General features: G+C 43.9%; 1 protein-coding gene across 1 annotated transcript in view; it reads right to left on the bottom strand.

The window, feature by feature from the left end:
* The window catches only part of LOC307084928 (dolichyl-diphosphooligosaccharide--protein glycosyltransferase subunit STT3B), a 76841-nt gene extending 60703 nt beyond the window's left edge, over nucleotides 1-16138 (bottom strand). The window contains exon 1 of the mRNA XM_079749449.1: nucleotides 15638-16138. Coding sequence (XP_079605575.1) covers nucleotides 15638-15897 — 260 coding nt within the window. The 5' untranslated portion in view covers nucleotides 15898-16138. The remainder of the gene's footprint in view (nucleotides 1-15637) is intronic.
* Nucleotides 16139-16613: the final 475 nt, after the last annotated feature.

A 16613-nucleotide genomic window follows, 5' to 3' on the forward strand; every position in this document is an offset into this window, starting at 1 on the left:
AGCTATTTAAATGGAAAACCATCTACATTTCTTTTCTTTCCTTCTACCGAAAACAACCTCAACCTCATACACATAGCTTTCTGTACACCCCGTCAAAAAAATAAAATAAAAAAAACACGTAGAAATAAACATTGGCATCACGAGAATACAACAGCAATATCAAACCCGTCTATAGTGTCTGTTCAGTCCACAATGTTGTGAATTTGGGTGAGATGAAGAAGTTCTATGGCGAGAACGCGCCCGACCTCAGAAGCACGTGTTTGATGTAGAATCTTAATGATTCACGCAGCCTAATGAGTGAACCGTGTACGGAAATAAATAAATAAATTAATTAATTAAACCACAGGAGAGACGCCGACTTTGTAAAGCACAGGAAACGCAGCGCAAGCCTAAAGAAGTGGATGTGGGCTGTGCATGCGTAATGAGGCCCCTGGATTGAGAGCGTTTCATTTTAGGGAGCTAAAATTGGTGCGATAATTTCCAGGAGAGAAAAAAAGACAATGGGCCTTTTGTGAGCCCCCCAAATTAAATGTCGCCAAAGACACGGCGAAGCTTCCACGGCTTGGCCCACCAAGGGGGGGGGGGGAAGAAGAAAGGACAATGGATTTCGATGGTGAACACTGTACACTGCCGCTAGTGACTGGCTTTTATCAATCATTGAATCGTCTTCGTTCTCAATATATCGGAATGAGGCAACAGGGAATGCTTTATAGCGGGGCCACTTCCAACCTCTTGAAAGCTGAGTAAATGGCACGTTTAGTATTAATCTCTTCTTCTGAGCAGACGAGACACCGCAGCTGGGCCCCGCATTGAAAGGCAGACCAAAACTAAAATACCCCCCATTTCTAAGGCCGTGCCCTGCCCAGCGGTTTCTGTCGTTCTGTAATTCTCACCATATCCTTCAAATGGTAATCAATCATTGGCACCCTCTCTCTCTGTAATGGTCTCTCTGGCTTTGAAAATAGCCATCCTGGACCCAAAGAAGGTTGTTCATCTGTCATCAACACAGCACGTGGGCACAAAAGCCAACAGCGACACAGCATCAGCTTATGAAACTCATCAATTCTCAAAGCAGTCGTGCTGTCAACGACGGCACAGCCTCCATGTCCTTTTCAGACCCCTGGCAAAATGAACACATCTCAAGCTTTTCCACCCGCATTCTATGGGGAGAAAAAAAACTCACAAAACCCCTTATCCAGCTTTGAACTTTTGCAACGATAAAAATCTACAGCACAAGCTGTTGGAGATAAGGCGTAGTGCAGAGAGTGCGATGATAGCATCTTAGTGGAAAAGTGGGTCTTGGAGCAAAAGGAATACATTAAAAAGAGGACTATAATGTGTTCATCTCGGATGAGCGATGATTATACACCAACCCGACACTCCCCGGTTGATTTTTTGAGAGTGGTTAAAGGGGGCAAAAGCTCCCTATTCCTTGTCTTTCTTTATCGCCTATTATCTGGGAAGCAAATCCCTAAATCCCAGCCGGAAGGGGGAGCAACTCCTGCACCCCATTACTGAGCCAGTCACAGACAGAGGCGTGTGGGAGTTGATTCGTAGCCCCAATTCGGTTGATGTCTGACGGGAATCATCAAACAGGTCCCAGCCTTGGCTCCGAGTGTTATGACGACATTATGCCAGACTTACACAGCAGCTCAGATACGGAGGGGGGGGGGGGGGCGCACAGTGGGAGAGAGGGTCTACGAATGAGACTCTCAGCACAATTCACCTGAACAGGAGCAAACTGCAGCCAAGAACACCAGAGGGAAATTTCTGTCTACAATTTTATGTGCGGTGAGCGATGTTTTCGCTGATGGCAAGACACATGTCACAAGGAGTGCTGCCAGCCTCCCATAAAAAGACCTACTTTGGTTTAATGTCAGAACGATTCTCATTATGTGAGGAAATGCATTTCAAACATTAGAACTACCGTTCAGAGAAACTATTCTTAAACCTTCTTAAAAAGGCTATGCTGAATTGCAGAGTAGAACCGTGTACAGTAATGCGCACTGGCAGGCTGTGTTAACTGTTAACAAGGGAGGGAACATGTACTCTTATTCAGAGGGAAATGATCCCATTAACAGTGCAGATGACCTAGATAAGCCCAATTAGTTCTGACAAAAATAAAGAAATCTACATAATTAAGCCAGTTTCTGCTCGATAGTTAACTACGACCTAGTTATATTACACTGCTGCTACGACCACCGCCAAATGATAACACTTACCTACACACAATACTTACACAGCTTACCCTAGTTGATCTGTTTATTTTGAATACCTGGGAATATAAAAGAGTAGATCATTTGGATGCAGACGGCATGCAAGTGCAAGTTACAACGGCCTTGAACAAAAAGGGGTGTTTACAGCCACCGTGAGATATCTATTCATATGATGGTCAAGGCTTATCTGGGAGAATCAATGTTTGGTGCACAGAGAGTCCATCTGTACATACTAATAGCTAGTAAAGAGTTGATGTCAATTAGTTTTGAATGAGTCAAAACTTAGAATATTTAATGAGTTGCAAGCCTTCAAAAACACATTCCAGAAAGCCCTTTCTTTAACTTATTTCAGCTCAAGGTAACGTCAAGGTCGCAATAATGAAAAGTGGTGGGAGGAGACACTAATCTGCTTGAGTACTCAGAGTCATCCAAGTTTGTGTTAACACCGCTTAAGAAAAGCATGAGCAAATCCCTTGGGACGCTTTCGTAGTAACAAGTTGGGTTTAAGCAGTGGGCCATACATCACCCTTAACACTACACCGTACACTATGAAGGATGAATAGATGACAAAGAACTATGACCATATATATCGAACCGTGACACGTCACTGCATGAAACGTACTTGGTAAAATGCATGTGTATAATGCTTAGACTGGTTTTGACTTGTGTGGGTAAATAAAACTATATAATTTATATAGTTAACATATGATCAAATAGTATTAAGATTTATTCAATGAAAAGATAGTTACAATTGTTTCGTATCATTTCTTCATTTGTAGTTTGTTCGGTTGATGTTTCTAATACTCTGACAAATATTGACCAGACAAATCACAAAGAAATCCTAACATAAAAATAAGGTCAAGCTTAATACACACTGATTTTGAATGAAAACCAAAAGGCCTTTAAGCCTGTAACACAACAAAAATGGGAGCATTTTGCTCTACCTTGTTAACAAATAGGCAGCTGGTGTAGACCAGGTACGGCACATCAATTATTTATCCAGCAAGAGTTTTGAGTATATTTGCTCCTTCAGTTATTCTTGAATAAAATACATAAACATTTTACATTTTCACTGCTCTAAAAAGTTATAGATCAGATTTGATTGTCCTCCAAAGAGGGCATTTATCGCATTATACACCGCATAGAACATTATTTACATAAAGAACACACACACAATCTTCCTAAACTGCACTTTGTTGCAGATTACTGCTCAACAGAACGGGGCTGAAGGTAGGTTAAAGTTAGAGGAGGCTAACATCACATGAAGATAAGCAGGAGAAATCCTGTGGATGGGACACAGGAATACCATGCCCTGAATATTAAAATATGGGCCAAAATAATTGCACTTCAGAATTAAATTTATATTAAATAACTGTACTTCTGTCCACTCTGACTGGCTGTACAACTGTGTGACAAGAACTAGCAAAGCTTGGCTGACTGTGAGGCGTTAGTGGGAGAGATTTTGGGAAAGGTGTGGGCTGGCAAGCATTTTTTATTTATAGAATATATCAGTAATGCAATGTGCTTTAACTGAGAAATGAATATCAGTGGACCAGTGTGAAATTAATACCGATCAGCATTGACTACAGATATGTCTAGGTTATTTTAGGCTACGGGCCAGATGAAATGTTACATATTGTGACTTTAAAGCAGAAAAAATTCAGAAAAGAAGACCGGAAGCCTGCAAAGCAGTTGCAAAGACAGGCTACCTCTTACAAAAAGAGAAGCATAGAGACCAATCAGTAAGTGTCCAATAGAAAAGTTGTCTTTCCAGGGGTCAGGACATTGGGCCCTTGTAAATGAAATGATAGTGACCAGTATAATTAGTTAATTGCAATCACTGGCATGGAGAGGGATATCTATATGTCCAAAATGGGTCATCTGCTCATAGTTGATAGCACATGTATAAGCACACTTCACAGGTGAAGTGCGCAACGGCCCTCTTTGTATGGCTTCCAGGGACACTTTAAGTACACATTAAAACAAAGGGAGCATTGCCGTCAGAGAAGACTTCGTTCATTAAGTGACTGAAACATCTCCCTTGATCGTGCTAAAAAGAGTGCCGTCTTATTCAAAGCAAACGCGCTTTGAAGACCAAAGGCCGAGATGAGAACTTTGGAAGTGAAGCTAACATGGTTAACCAGGCCTGTTCCTCGACACATGCTTTGATTTAAGCACCCAACATGAAGGACAGCAGAGGTAAAGGCATGAATTGGTCGATTTTCATGTTAAAAGAGACAAAAATAAATGCAGTAGGTACTGCAAGTACAACTACTACTTTTCAAATGATGAGGCGACAAAATAATCAAGAAAGGCACTGTCTCCAGGATAAATGCAATAGTTAATCAAAACAATGGTTGTATTCCCATTGCCTCTTGGGATAAACAACATTACATTAATGACATTTTGGTATCAGTATGGGTGCTAGTAACAAGATAACGTAGACGGCGGGAAAGGAAAAACCCATTAAAGGCCTTCCTTGACTGAAACAGACAAGTTTGATTTTACTCAAATTTTAAATGAGTCTGATCTTCCAGGGGAGCCAAAATACTAACAAACCATTACAAAGCAGTAAATTTGTTTACCAATCATCCCTTAGATTATGGTCAGGGAAGCACAGGCTCCTGCCTTATATATGAGGGCCCTGGGTACTAAAAGACAAGCACTGTCCTCATGATGGCGGTCTGATGAAGACTACTGGGTCCACTGTCTTCTCTGTACAAGTGGAGGATAAAACCAGCCCCAATTGTTATTCACTCCTGTTTCTTTAATGTCAATCTCTTATGCCAATTAGTCAGTTAATCTCAATCTTGTGTCCACAAGCACAAACAAGGTTACCATCGAAAGTTGTTTTCACGTTAAGCGCACGGTTAAAGGAAAGCTTTGGGATATTTCAACCTTGAGCCTATTTTCCAATCATTTTGGGTCTAACACCCTTACAAACACAGAAACGCACAGAGACATATCAGTGAGTGTTCAATAGAAAAGCTATATCTTCACGGGTCAGGCCTTTGGTGGTAAATTAAATTATAGTGACCAGTGTAATCACTTAATTGCATCCACTGGAATGCAGATAGTCCACTCCAGTGGTTTAGAAGTCAAAAATTGTCATCTCCTCCCAGCTGATGACGCACCAATGAGATTGGCCCAGTGTCGAGAGAGAATGCTACAGCCCTAATCCAGCTGCAGTGTAATCATTCACGTCCGCTAAAAATGTTTTGCAACCGGCTCAGATTGTATTTGATAATTATCTAAATTATCCATACAGAGAAGTAAAACATTTTCTTTACCTTTCACCTGATACAGCCTGTTTGTTATTTTTTCAGCAAAAATATCTAACGTGTATTTTTCTCAGAGTTCATTTCTTAAATTGGTTAACAATAGGAATTGGAATATTCTAATAAATATATAGAATTGTGTACACCAATATTTGTTTATTTGTTGCAATTGATATGGTTGAGCGAACTTGACAGGCTCTGTGGAAGAGGACCCGCTCTCTATATAGATATAAAGGGCTAATTCAAAAAGGTAATGAGAACACGATTCTTATTTCATGGGATTATACACTAATGAAAAACACTCATGAATATTACATTCAATTCCTGCCAAGTCCGTTCCGCTAGATGTCACTCAATACTACACACTGCACCTTTAAACGGTGTCAAGGAAACCCAAGTTTCCCCACATAGTGCAGTACGCGAGAGGGGATGTCCAAGACACCAACAGCTCTCGCTCAATAACAAACACTGATGCCAAGCCCATCACTCTTGGAGGGAAGAGATGAAATACAAGAGCTTCGCGTGGGAAGCGTGTGTCACCATGACCACAGAGCGGCCAGTGACAGAGAAGAAAAGCATTGAGTGGGCCTGTCAAGCTGCTGCAGCGAGCCACCCCTAACAAGAATAACAACAACCACAACAAAGTACATGGGTGGATGCCTTCCTTTGGCCTGCCAAAGCAAAACAGCATGGCAAAAAGAATGATAAGTATGAATTCCAAAACGGAGCATTCAGAACCTCCGAGGACAAGTAGGGAGTCAGAGGAAAAACAGACACTAAACCTGCCACGGCTAATGGCACCGATGAAATTGATGATCACTTTGAAATCTTGCCTTCGCGTCTCCAGAAAACATCATATGCAAGAAACAGCTAAAGCAACCTATTATGATATTTGTCGGTTTTTCTCTACAAAAGACACAACGTGGTGAACCATATGAAGAGGAGTCTGAAGGAGATAATTGGCAGTTTGTGTACATATAGGTTGTGCATATGCAGACTGAAATGCTGAATGTATTCCCAGAATGGGTTGAGAACCCGTCACAGCCCCACTCTCAGCACCAGGGACATTTCTGGGTGGGTGGGACGTCTTCCAAAATATACGTTACAACCGGTAAAACCTACCATAGCTTTCCCTGACATTTGGAATAGACGGTTTTGTTGAAAATCTCTGGGCAGGTTTGAATTAATCGGTCCATAAATGGATTCTGTGCAGTATTCCTGATCTCATTTGCCCTTTTAGCATAACATTACGTGCACCAATAATACGTCTTCTATGCAGTTCCCTCCCCACCGCCCCCCCCCACACACACACACACACACCGAAAATACCGTTAATCCTCTACTTAAATAAATGAGGAACCAAGGCCAGGTCATGGCAATAAAAGTGTAGTATTCATTTGCATGCAGGTAACACTTCTTGCTTCTCATCTGGTTTTCAGTTTTAAAAGAAAATGCTGCCAGTCTATTCGATACATTTTATTGATTTCAATTCAGAACCCATAAGCCCCAAATACTTAGAGGCTTTAACTGTAATCGTTACAAGATAGCATCACGAAAGTCAGCCCAGTATTAATGTTGCCCGTATATAATAATAATAATAATAATGCATTTTATTTATGGGCTCCTTTTGACACTCAAGGTCACCTTACAAAATCAAACATTCATAAGGGCAAACAAAAAACAACATAATAAAACAGTGCACAAATAAAACTGTACAATATAGCAGTCTGAACCAACTTGCTACATCTTGCTGTCTAATCCATGATTAAACAGCTAGTTTGCAGGTATTAAAAATGAATATCTCTAAGTATTATATCTAAGTATTATTTATTCCGCGTGGGACACTTCAAGGCTCATTATAAATGTCCATCAAATTTCATCTTCTTTCGTCTTCGATCTATTCCTCAAAATACATTTCACCGAATATTTATATATAATATTTATAAAAGACTATTAAGGATAATGTTGCAGAATACAACCATCTACGTAGGTCTTGCAATAGTGCGAATGCTTAGCCACGCTTTGCCTGAGGCAGGAGGGTTTTATACTTTGTGTATTCATGTATGCATTGTAGTTCGCACCTGTCAAAAATGTACTTGAGTATTAGGCCATCACTATTGGGAAAATCAATATTCTGACGTTACTTCGCTCAACTTGCCCTCTCCAGCAGGCAAATCGAGATGTATTTTGTCGCAGTGTGTACTCCAGGAATGGCCTTGGATGCCCAGGCGACATGCCTGCTGCAGTACTTCCTTAGGGAGGGGACCTGGATGATTTGACAGGTGTCTGACAGGCTCATCTTCCTCCTCCTTCGTTGATTGACAACCCATTGCGGCTGCCATTCTTCCAAGCTCAACACCGTTTCATGCCCGCCATATACACATCATTTCGCCCTCCTTGGTTTGTCACCCTCCTGGGCCGTCTCAAAACCTTTCCCGCCACATCCATTAGTCTCTGCAGGGCGGGGAGGACAACGGCCAGTGTGATGGCAAGTGTGATGGCCAGTGCAACCCCTGGGCCTTGCCTGCCTGCCTGCAGCTACCTGTAACAAAGCCTACTATTCATTGATGTAGAGCCAGACAAGCTTGGAAGAGGAAGTCATCAATTTTTCCCCGAATTGACTGATGGGAATGAACGTTAGCACAGCGGTGGAATAATGCAGCAGAAAAACTACTGCTGGAGAGCCAAAATTTGCAGCTACCATTGGCATATGGGGAACCGTGGGCAGCTTGGACTGTGGCCAGTGAAGCTAAAGCAGTGTCTGTACTGAAATCCTGAACAGTGAAAAGGTGGAGAAATATGCTGCAGACTTCTACCGGCAATGTAGACACTGCTACTTCAGTTTAATCACACAGAGAGACATAATTATTTTTAAATATAAAAGCAGAGAAAACAAAGACCCCCCCCCCCACACACACAACTAAATTTGAAGGGAAGAACTATGTGCACATAGAGGCATAATGATTTTGAAGTATAAAACTAATAACAGAAAAACAGCCAGCCACCCACCCACACTTGGATGGGGAAATAAAAACACGTGCTTCATAAACGCCCATGACCAAGTGCGAACGCAACTGAAATATTGTTTTGGATGTATAGAAATTAATGAACAAATAACTAGTTGAAGTTGGATGCGATGGGAAAAGCTCTAGACGATACAGAAAGCATTCAGCAGATGGCAAACAGAGAGCTGTCTAATTACTCGCAAAGAATCTGGCTAATGGAAACTTGATTCCATCACAATTAGGCAAACTGAAACACAGAGATCGGGGCAGCCAATATCCAACTTTCTTTGGCCTGTGACTCCATTTCCATCTCTAAAAATGTTTTTGACTCAACCTTCAAGGTTACGTTTGTGCATCTGCTTCCACATTAATCATTTTAACCCAGTCAACATCTGTCGATGATAGCAATGCCCAGGTGAACGTCGTGGCATGGCTGTTCTACACACCGATAGTAGTAAGCTCGGGGCGATGAATCATTCAGCAGTTCGCATATACAGGACGAAAGAAAAAGGGTTTGCCAAAATGGATGATCAAATATCTATGTTTTATGATCCCCGAATATGCAAAACAGGGAACCTCTGCGCTGCACGTTTGAAAGCACAAGCCACTAAAGGGGAATTTCTTCTGGAGAGAAGGTTGTCCGCAAATGCTTGACCTTCCTGATAATGTCTGGGGTTCCTTTCCTCGGTGTAAGCATGCGCTGATCCACCGCTATTAGGTTTGCTTGAAGATTGGAAACGGTGATGCCTGGCGTTGAGGGTGAGCGGATTAAAGGGGGGGAAAAGACCAGTGAATCTACTTCAGCTATTTAAACTAGACATAGGTGCTATAAGCGATTTTTTACTTATTAAATGAGGCTCTATTAAAAGAAGTCTTTCCAGCTGCATTAAAGATTCAAACGGAGGCCGGGAATCCGATAAAATAATTGTCCACCTCTTTATGGAACGCACACTATTCCAACATAAACATAGGAATACCTTGATTTTCTTATTTTTAAACAAAGGTGGGAATAGACTTTATTTCGCTCCTCCAACAGAGGACTGCATGCAGTGTCATATATTCTCTCCAAAACCTTCTTCCTCTTGGCATGCATGTGCACCCGCCCCACCGTGCTGCCTGTCAGTAGAGAGGCTAGGGGTGGGGAGATAAGCTAAAGGTTCCTTACTTTGCTAACACACACACACACACACGCGCACACACACACACGCAGCCGCGCGCACTTCCTCCCACATCAGACCACTGACTGTCTGGCCTTCCAACGGGTGGCATGGTCCTTTTTTGAGGAGGGGAGGGGAATAACTCAAAATCCACAGGGGAATGATGGGCCAACTCAAAGCTGACACAAGGGATATAAATAGCGGGGGAGCTCGTATCAATGAAGGGATTAAAATCACAGAACCTAGATGGCATCACTCCTTCAACCAATTGAAAAGATCTTTGAAGTGCAGGGAGTGCGAATACGCCGTTACCATTTGACTGAATTGGTTTTGGCGACTTTCTGCCAAACTAAAACCTTGACATCCTTTCTTTTTGGTTTTTCGTTTATGCAACTGCTGGCTTGGAACAGGAAGATGCAAATGCAATCATCCTGAATCTTTTGTCTGAAGAGATATGTGGGTATCACAGCCATTAAACCATAATGTGCTTACTGGATTGTCACACAGCCTTAAAATAAATGCATTGTATTAGGATTAAAATATACCCTTGAATTATTAGTTGGGGATGGACTGAAACAAACCCAAATCCGAATCCTTCACTTCCGAGATGAAATCTCCATTTATATTGTCTGGTTGAGGAGCCTGGTTGCAGGGCGGGGGAGAGGAGTGGCACGGAGGTTTGAAGTACTGGCGTGAATGTTGAGAGAAACCACACCGTTAGGGGGCCGGGACCATTATAGAAGAGCTGTCAATTACGCCAGTAGGTCCGTCTCAGAGAGGGAACATCTGGCCGGTCTGAGTGGAACTGGGAAGATGGGCTGGGTTGGTCATGGGCCTGCGGATACAACAGAGTCGATGCATGCTGCCCCGACGCGGGCGTTTCAGCAGCTTGTTCTACAAATGTGTGCGTGCTTCATGCTTCCCTATTCAGTGGGAGGATGTTTGTAGCGACACACGTCCTTCCACACATAAGGCTTTGGTTGTCAAGGTTGGCTCAAGGAAGGTGAGATGGGAGCTTGCAAGAATACTGCCCTTGGGATAGATATTTTCAAGATCAAGGTTTTCTCAATGAATAAATTCTGAGCACTTCAAGTTTCAGAACCACTCTTATTCAGATACGCTTTAACTTTGAAAGTGTAAGTGAACAACCTGTTTCAGCTCGGATTCAAATACGAAGAAGATAAAAGGGAAGATAAAATAAATAGCCTATTGGGCTGACAGTTCTAGTAAGGAGAGTAGGACGTGTTATCCACGCCAACTTTGTGATACTCTTTAGTACTGTTGTTGTGTATGAGCGTTATCTGCAATGTTTTATAGTAAATTAGCCACACAGCGTGGCATTATACTACAGGACTACCTCAAAATAAGCCAAAAGAAGGGTCTCCCCACAGAGTGGGGTTGTGTGTGGTCGCTGGTATCCCTTGGTTGGGAACTCGAAGGGCCTCGACAAGGCACTGACGACTTTTTGGACATTTTTGTAATGCGACGAGCATGAGCAGACCAAATAACTAACTTTGCAATGACGCTAAAGTGGGACTGGACGGGCAGGCGGGCGGGCGGACACACACACACACACACACCACACACACACACACACACACACCTATTCAGGTTGTTTCACCAACACTAAGCAGGCTGAATTTGTTGTGTGGCTCATCATGCTCGAGCATTCACTCAGGCAGAAATAATCCCAGCCCCTGGGTCTGTGGCATTGGCAATTCATCACGGTAATGAATTAGGCTACTCTACAGCCTGCAACACCCCCTCGGCCCTCCACCGATAGCCACCGTGGCTTGTGTTGCCTATGAGCGGCTAACAAGTACCATGTCACCTTGAGGCGGTTGCGCTGTTTACGTCTTCAAAAGGACCCCAGCAAAATAGGGAATTCATTTGGCATCACCTGGCCCCAAATGAACACTGATGAATCCCCAAGAGTCAGCTTCCAGCCTCCCACGCTACCCCCTTTGATCCAAATGGGTGTCCTTTTTTGATTTATGAAACTGGACACAGGACCGGTTGATATGCACGCTCAACATTTCCATTTTCCTCGCGGACAAAGGCTTGACAGCCCTGATAAGATATACAAAGCCACAGCTCGACGATCACTGGTTGAAAATAGAGATAGTATAATTACAGCTCCTCGCGGCCATGATATGAGGAAGCGGCATTATGAAGCCGTGTCAGATGTGATGGTGGCTGTGGTGATGTGTGTGGCTGTGTTCTCCACCGTTTCACACCTTGAGTCAAGATTAATTATGAGACCATATTCTCATTATTGATGGGGACTGGTACATGGTTATGCTTACACGAGTATGTAGGCAACATGACATTAGCGGCAGTAAGTAACCCACAAAGGGCATAAAATAGAAATAGTTAAGGTACATTAGCGGGTTGAACCAACATATACATTATTAAGTTAACCGTGTTACAGTACTATCCCTCCCCTCATAATATATACAAAAGATATCAAAACAAAATAAATACACATCAACAAAAAAACACCTTCACAGTCCAGCAAACAAGGTAGCCCAGCTCAATTCTGATCTGTGAAAGAAAACCTGCTGTAAAAACATATCGGCGGTGCCCGGAGACTAGCACCGTCTGGCACGCTCGTTGTCTCTCTCCAGCACGGACGGCTGCACAGGCTACGAGCCGCAGCCCCGCCGGGAGGGCCCAGCTCGGGAAACAGTAGTTAGGAGTTGCACCAAGGTCCTGGCTTGATTAGGGCTTTGCCACGGCCATAGACACGGTGAACCTTGGCTGTGGTTCTGGCTCCTATCCAAGAGCCTTGCGGATGTGGGATCTGAACGTGGTGGGTGGGATTGGGTGTGTGCGGGGGTGGGGGGTGCGAGGCCTGAGAAAAGATTAAGGAAGTGAGGCTAAAATACGGTCAGTAGCTCTGGCACAGAGACTCTCCCCCATAACGGCTGGGTAAGTGAGCGGTCTCGCCTCGCGGGTGCACTGAAGGATTTAGTCGCCGCTCACACCGAGTACCGAGTCGACTACGGCTCAGGGTACCGGAGATCGTAAAACAAGGGCTTGTTTAATGAGTACCAATACACAAGTCTTGAAGCCAAGGGTAGAAAGTACTGTCGGGGTTGACATGTCAAGTTGCAAGTTTGGCTCTGACCAATTTAAATGACAGCCGCTATAAACTCTATCCGCCGTCATGAGATCCCGCAGTGTGAATACCAAGCCAACATGGCTGATAAGGTTTCCTGTATAAAAGCGGGCTGCAGTTTTGAAGTGCGTCGTGCACAAAGACAGCCAGCCCGGATGCTGTTTTTTTTGTTGTGGGTTGGAAATTCTCTGGCGGCAGCTTCAGTGGATGGGCGGGGCTTTGCCATGCGTACGGTAGACTGATCAATCACTCGCATGCTTTTGATTTCCCCCTCCCACCCCACACACAAACAAACACAAATGCTAAATCCCAGGGTAACTCTGAGCAGGGGGTTTGCACCAGCGGCTGCCACTCTGATGCTGTAATGTCGAGCTGAGTGCGATGGGCAAGGAGCAGGGGTGGAATTTATAAAAAGCTATATTTTTCATAACCAGCCTTTTATCTGATCAAACGGACAAACAAGGGTACGTAAGGGGGGGTGAGAGGGGTGGGGGCGGGTATCACAGCGTGGGGAGGATCAATACCGAGTTAATCAACCTCATCCCCTGGGACCCGCCTAGCAGAGCACGTTCGTCCTCCGCTGCCAAACTCCTCGCTCTCTCTTTTTAGTCCCTCACCTAGAGAGAGTCATTCCAGGCTGCCCAGGCATCAAAAGCCGGCATGAGACGCCTAGCCAGCAAAGCAAAAGCTATCGCCATGGCAATGGGATATCTGAGAGGCGCCGTTCATACGGTGCCTGCAAGAAATGAGGGAAGGCGTGTGTAAGGTATGGAGAGTTTATGTGTGTCATTATGCGTGTTCACCATTTGCCTGACAAAGTAGCCGACCATCTCTTTGTCTCCAAGACAGAGCAGACCTGTCGGCATTGCCCACACACAACAAAAAGGTAAAAAGGAGCTTGACTCTTATCCAACCCACGCATGAACTTCCGCGTATCCTCCCTCGCCGACACCTCGCTATCACATAATGACCTCTGATAACCCGAGCTGACGACAAGGCAGCCACGGGGAGGAAAATACTTAAGGCCAACTATCAACCCTCCGTGGGTTTGTGGGATGGAATTTCACCCTCGATGCCTCCGAGGGAAAACTAACTTTGATTGGAAATATATTGTGGTCCATGAGCGAAGAGAGACGCCTCTGCAAAGGACAGATAGTATATATAGTGCCTATGCTGTGTTGTTGACCAAGTATTCTTCTTGGATTCATCCTCAGCTCCCGAACTTGAGAAAAGGTTTTGGCCCAGGGGGCAAGTAGGAGGTAGTCAGCAGCCCCCACAATTTTGTTCCTACATCAGAAATCAATACACTTTGTTTTTTCCCATCACGCACAAAAGAAAAGAGTCCCATTTTCTGTGCTACCACTCATTAAACAGAGCAGAGCAGTTAAAGCAAAAAAGCATGCCACTAGAGAATAACACAAGACACACATCCTCCAATCAGTGGAAAACATCTGCAATATTTGTGAAAAATAGAGTCAGGGCGGTGACATTTCAATCTTGAAAAAGCCAGTGCTCGAATTCAAACTGCCTGCTTGTTTAATTCAACACTCCCCCGTCATTAATTAGCAGATAATTTGATGGGCTGACATGAGTCACAAATAATAGCCCTTGAGCATTCCCAAGATCGGTGACTGTGACAAAAATAATCACTGGGGTCCGAGTGGGACTGCAGGATCCCAGTTTAAACCATACAGAAACTTATCTTACCTTAACCACACTTGATCTAATAAACATTATATACCTCAACATCTGAGAGTTTCTCTTTCATTCTGAATCACCCGTTTTAGCATTTATGAAAAGCAGTATCTGGTCCTCTCCTCCCTGACAAAAAAAATGGCAACGACAAAGGACTACAACAGACTCCATACATACAGGCCTACTCCATACATATAAGCAAAAGAGAGATGGGCCAGGATTGTGATTGTAACGTTGTAAAAGTCGACACTTTTGTTGATAAAACAAAGCCTCATCTGGGAAGTCATAGGATGACAACAAACTTAAATCAGCAAAATAAGTTAGATTGGGAAATCTACCCTTTCTTATCCCCAAAATAGAAATAATGCCAACATGTTCTTCACTGAAGAACTTCTTCCATTGACATGAGCAGCATCTGTGTGACTCTACACAAGGCTGCACATTGAGGTCATCTAGCGCTATATAGTCATAAACATGCAAATCTCTCGTCCTTCGATCCTTTCCCGAATGTCCAAGTATCGTTAATGCTGTTCGATGTGCAACTGGCATAAAATAAAACTAATGAGATTGAGCATCTGTCGTTGCAAATAATTAATGAATGCATCAGCAGTAATGCACTTTACAATTTGGGGGGGGGGGGGGGACGACTATACTGAAACAGAGCAATACTAGAAGGCTTTTCGTATTCCTCAAATCCGAAAGGAAAATAATCCTAGATAGCGATGACAGAGCAGACTGGAACCGGTTAAATGTCCAGATTATAATCCGCCTTTGTCATAAAAAACACGCCTCCTGCACCGGCTGCAAATTGTAGAAGGACAACCAAACGGGTTCCAGCTAAACAAGCTAAATTGGGGTGCCTGGCAAAGTTAACAAAAAGTTGCATTTACCCAAACGACCAAGTGCTTTTGAGTTCAACTCTTTAGAAAGTGAAGAGTTGAAAGTTAAGAGTGGAGAACTAACGTTAACAACTCCCCGTGTTCGGGCGAAGCAAGGCGATGCACATCATGTCATTCAGATCATCATCCTTGTCGATGGTATTAGCAACTTAACGTTAGTACTTCAATGCCTGCAACATCCATTTTTGCTGGCTAAACCAAAGTAGTATACTCGCTAAACATGTTATTATCCTAGAAAAAACGGCTGAGTTTGCCGGCTTTCTTACCATGGATCAAACTCGTGGATGATGCTCTCGAATCGGATCACTGCGAAAAGTCTTGAGCTGAATCCGGCCACCCAGGCCAGGAAAAGGATGGTAAACGAGAGTAAAGATTGCCATCCTGCTGGCTGTGTCAGACCGCCGGATAGGCCTCCTTTACCTCCTCCTCCGCCCATGGTGCTGGGTCTGCTGTTGGCGTGGACTAAGCCCCCGGCATTCGTGGATACTTTGTGCTTGCCATCGCCGGCTGTGTGGTGCTCCGCCATTTCTGTTCGGTGCGTGCGGTGTCAGGATTCTCCGGAGCTCACCCTCTGCCACGCGCTCCCTCGCTTCAACTACGCTCCGCCAAACGCCTCAGTTCAGGTCCGATTTATTTTTACAACCGTCTAAACAATATTACGTCACAACGTAAACCCGAGTTGCTACTGCGAGAACCAGGCGTTACATCCCAAATGCGGACTCATGCTCGAGATACCGAGTGAGAACGAAACGCTGAACCCGCTGCCGGACCGAATGCCGGTGGAGAGTGATGAGATGGGCGGGACAATAGCAAACCCTGCCAGCCTCTTACAAAACGACAGGTACAATGGGGCGGAGCCAACGGCGATTGCCGAGCCGTCGAGCTCCAGTGGCCAATCCAGAAGCACGGAAGAGCAGACAGACAAAAGAGATAACCAATAGAATCAAACAAAACTATGTCTGAAATCGACTGAAGGATAATCCACCGTGTTTTGTGTACGAAATTGAGTTGTTCCGCATCTGACTATGAATAAGGCACTTGGGTTTTACAGTTGCTTTGTATGCATGGAATAATCAACTCTCACACACAGACATCAATAATAAAATCAATGTTTTTTTTCAGAAAGATGGTAAACCCTTAAAACCAAAAAGATACTGTGTGTGTGTGTGTGTGTGTGTGTGTGTGTGTGTGTGTGTGTGTGTGTGTGTGTGTGTGTGTGTGTGTGTGTGTGTGCAATATTTC

The sequence above is a fragment of the Pollachius pollachius genome (assembly GCF_949987615.1).
Source record: "Pollachius pollachius genome assembly, chromosome: 13".
Classification (NCBI taxonomy): Eukaryota; Metazoa; Chordata; class Actinopteri; order Gadiformes; family Gadidae; genus Pollachius; species Pollachius pollachius.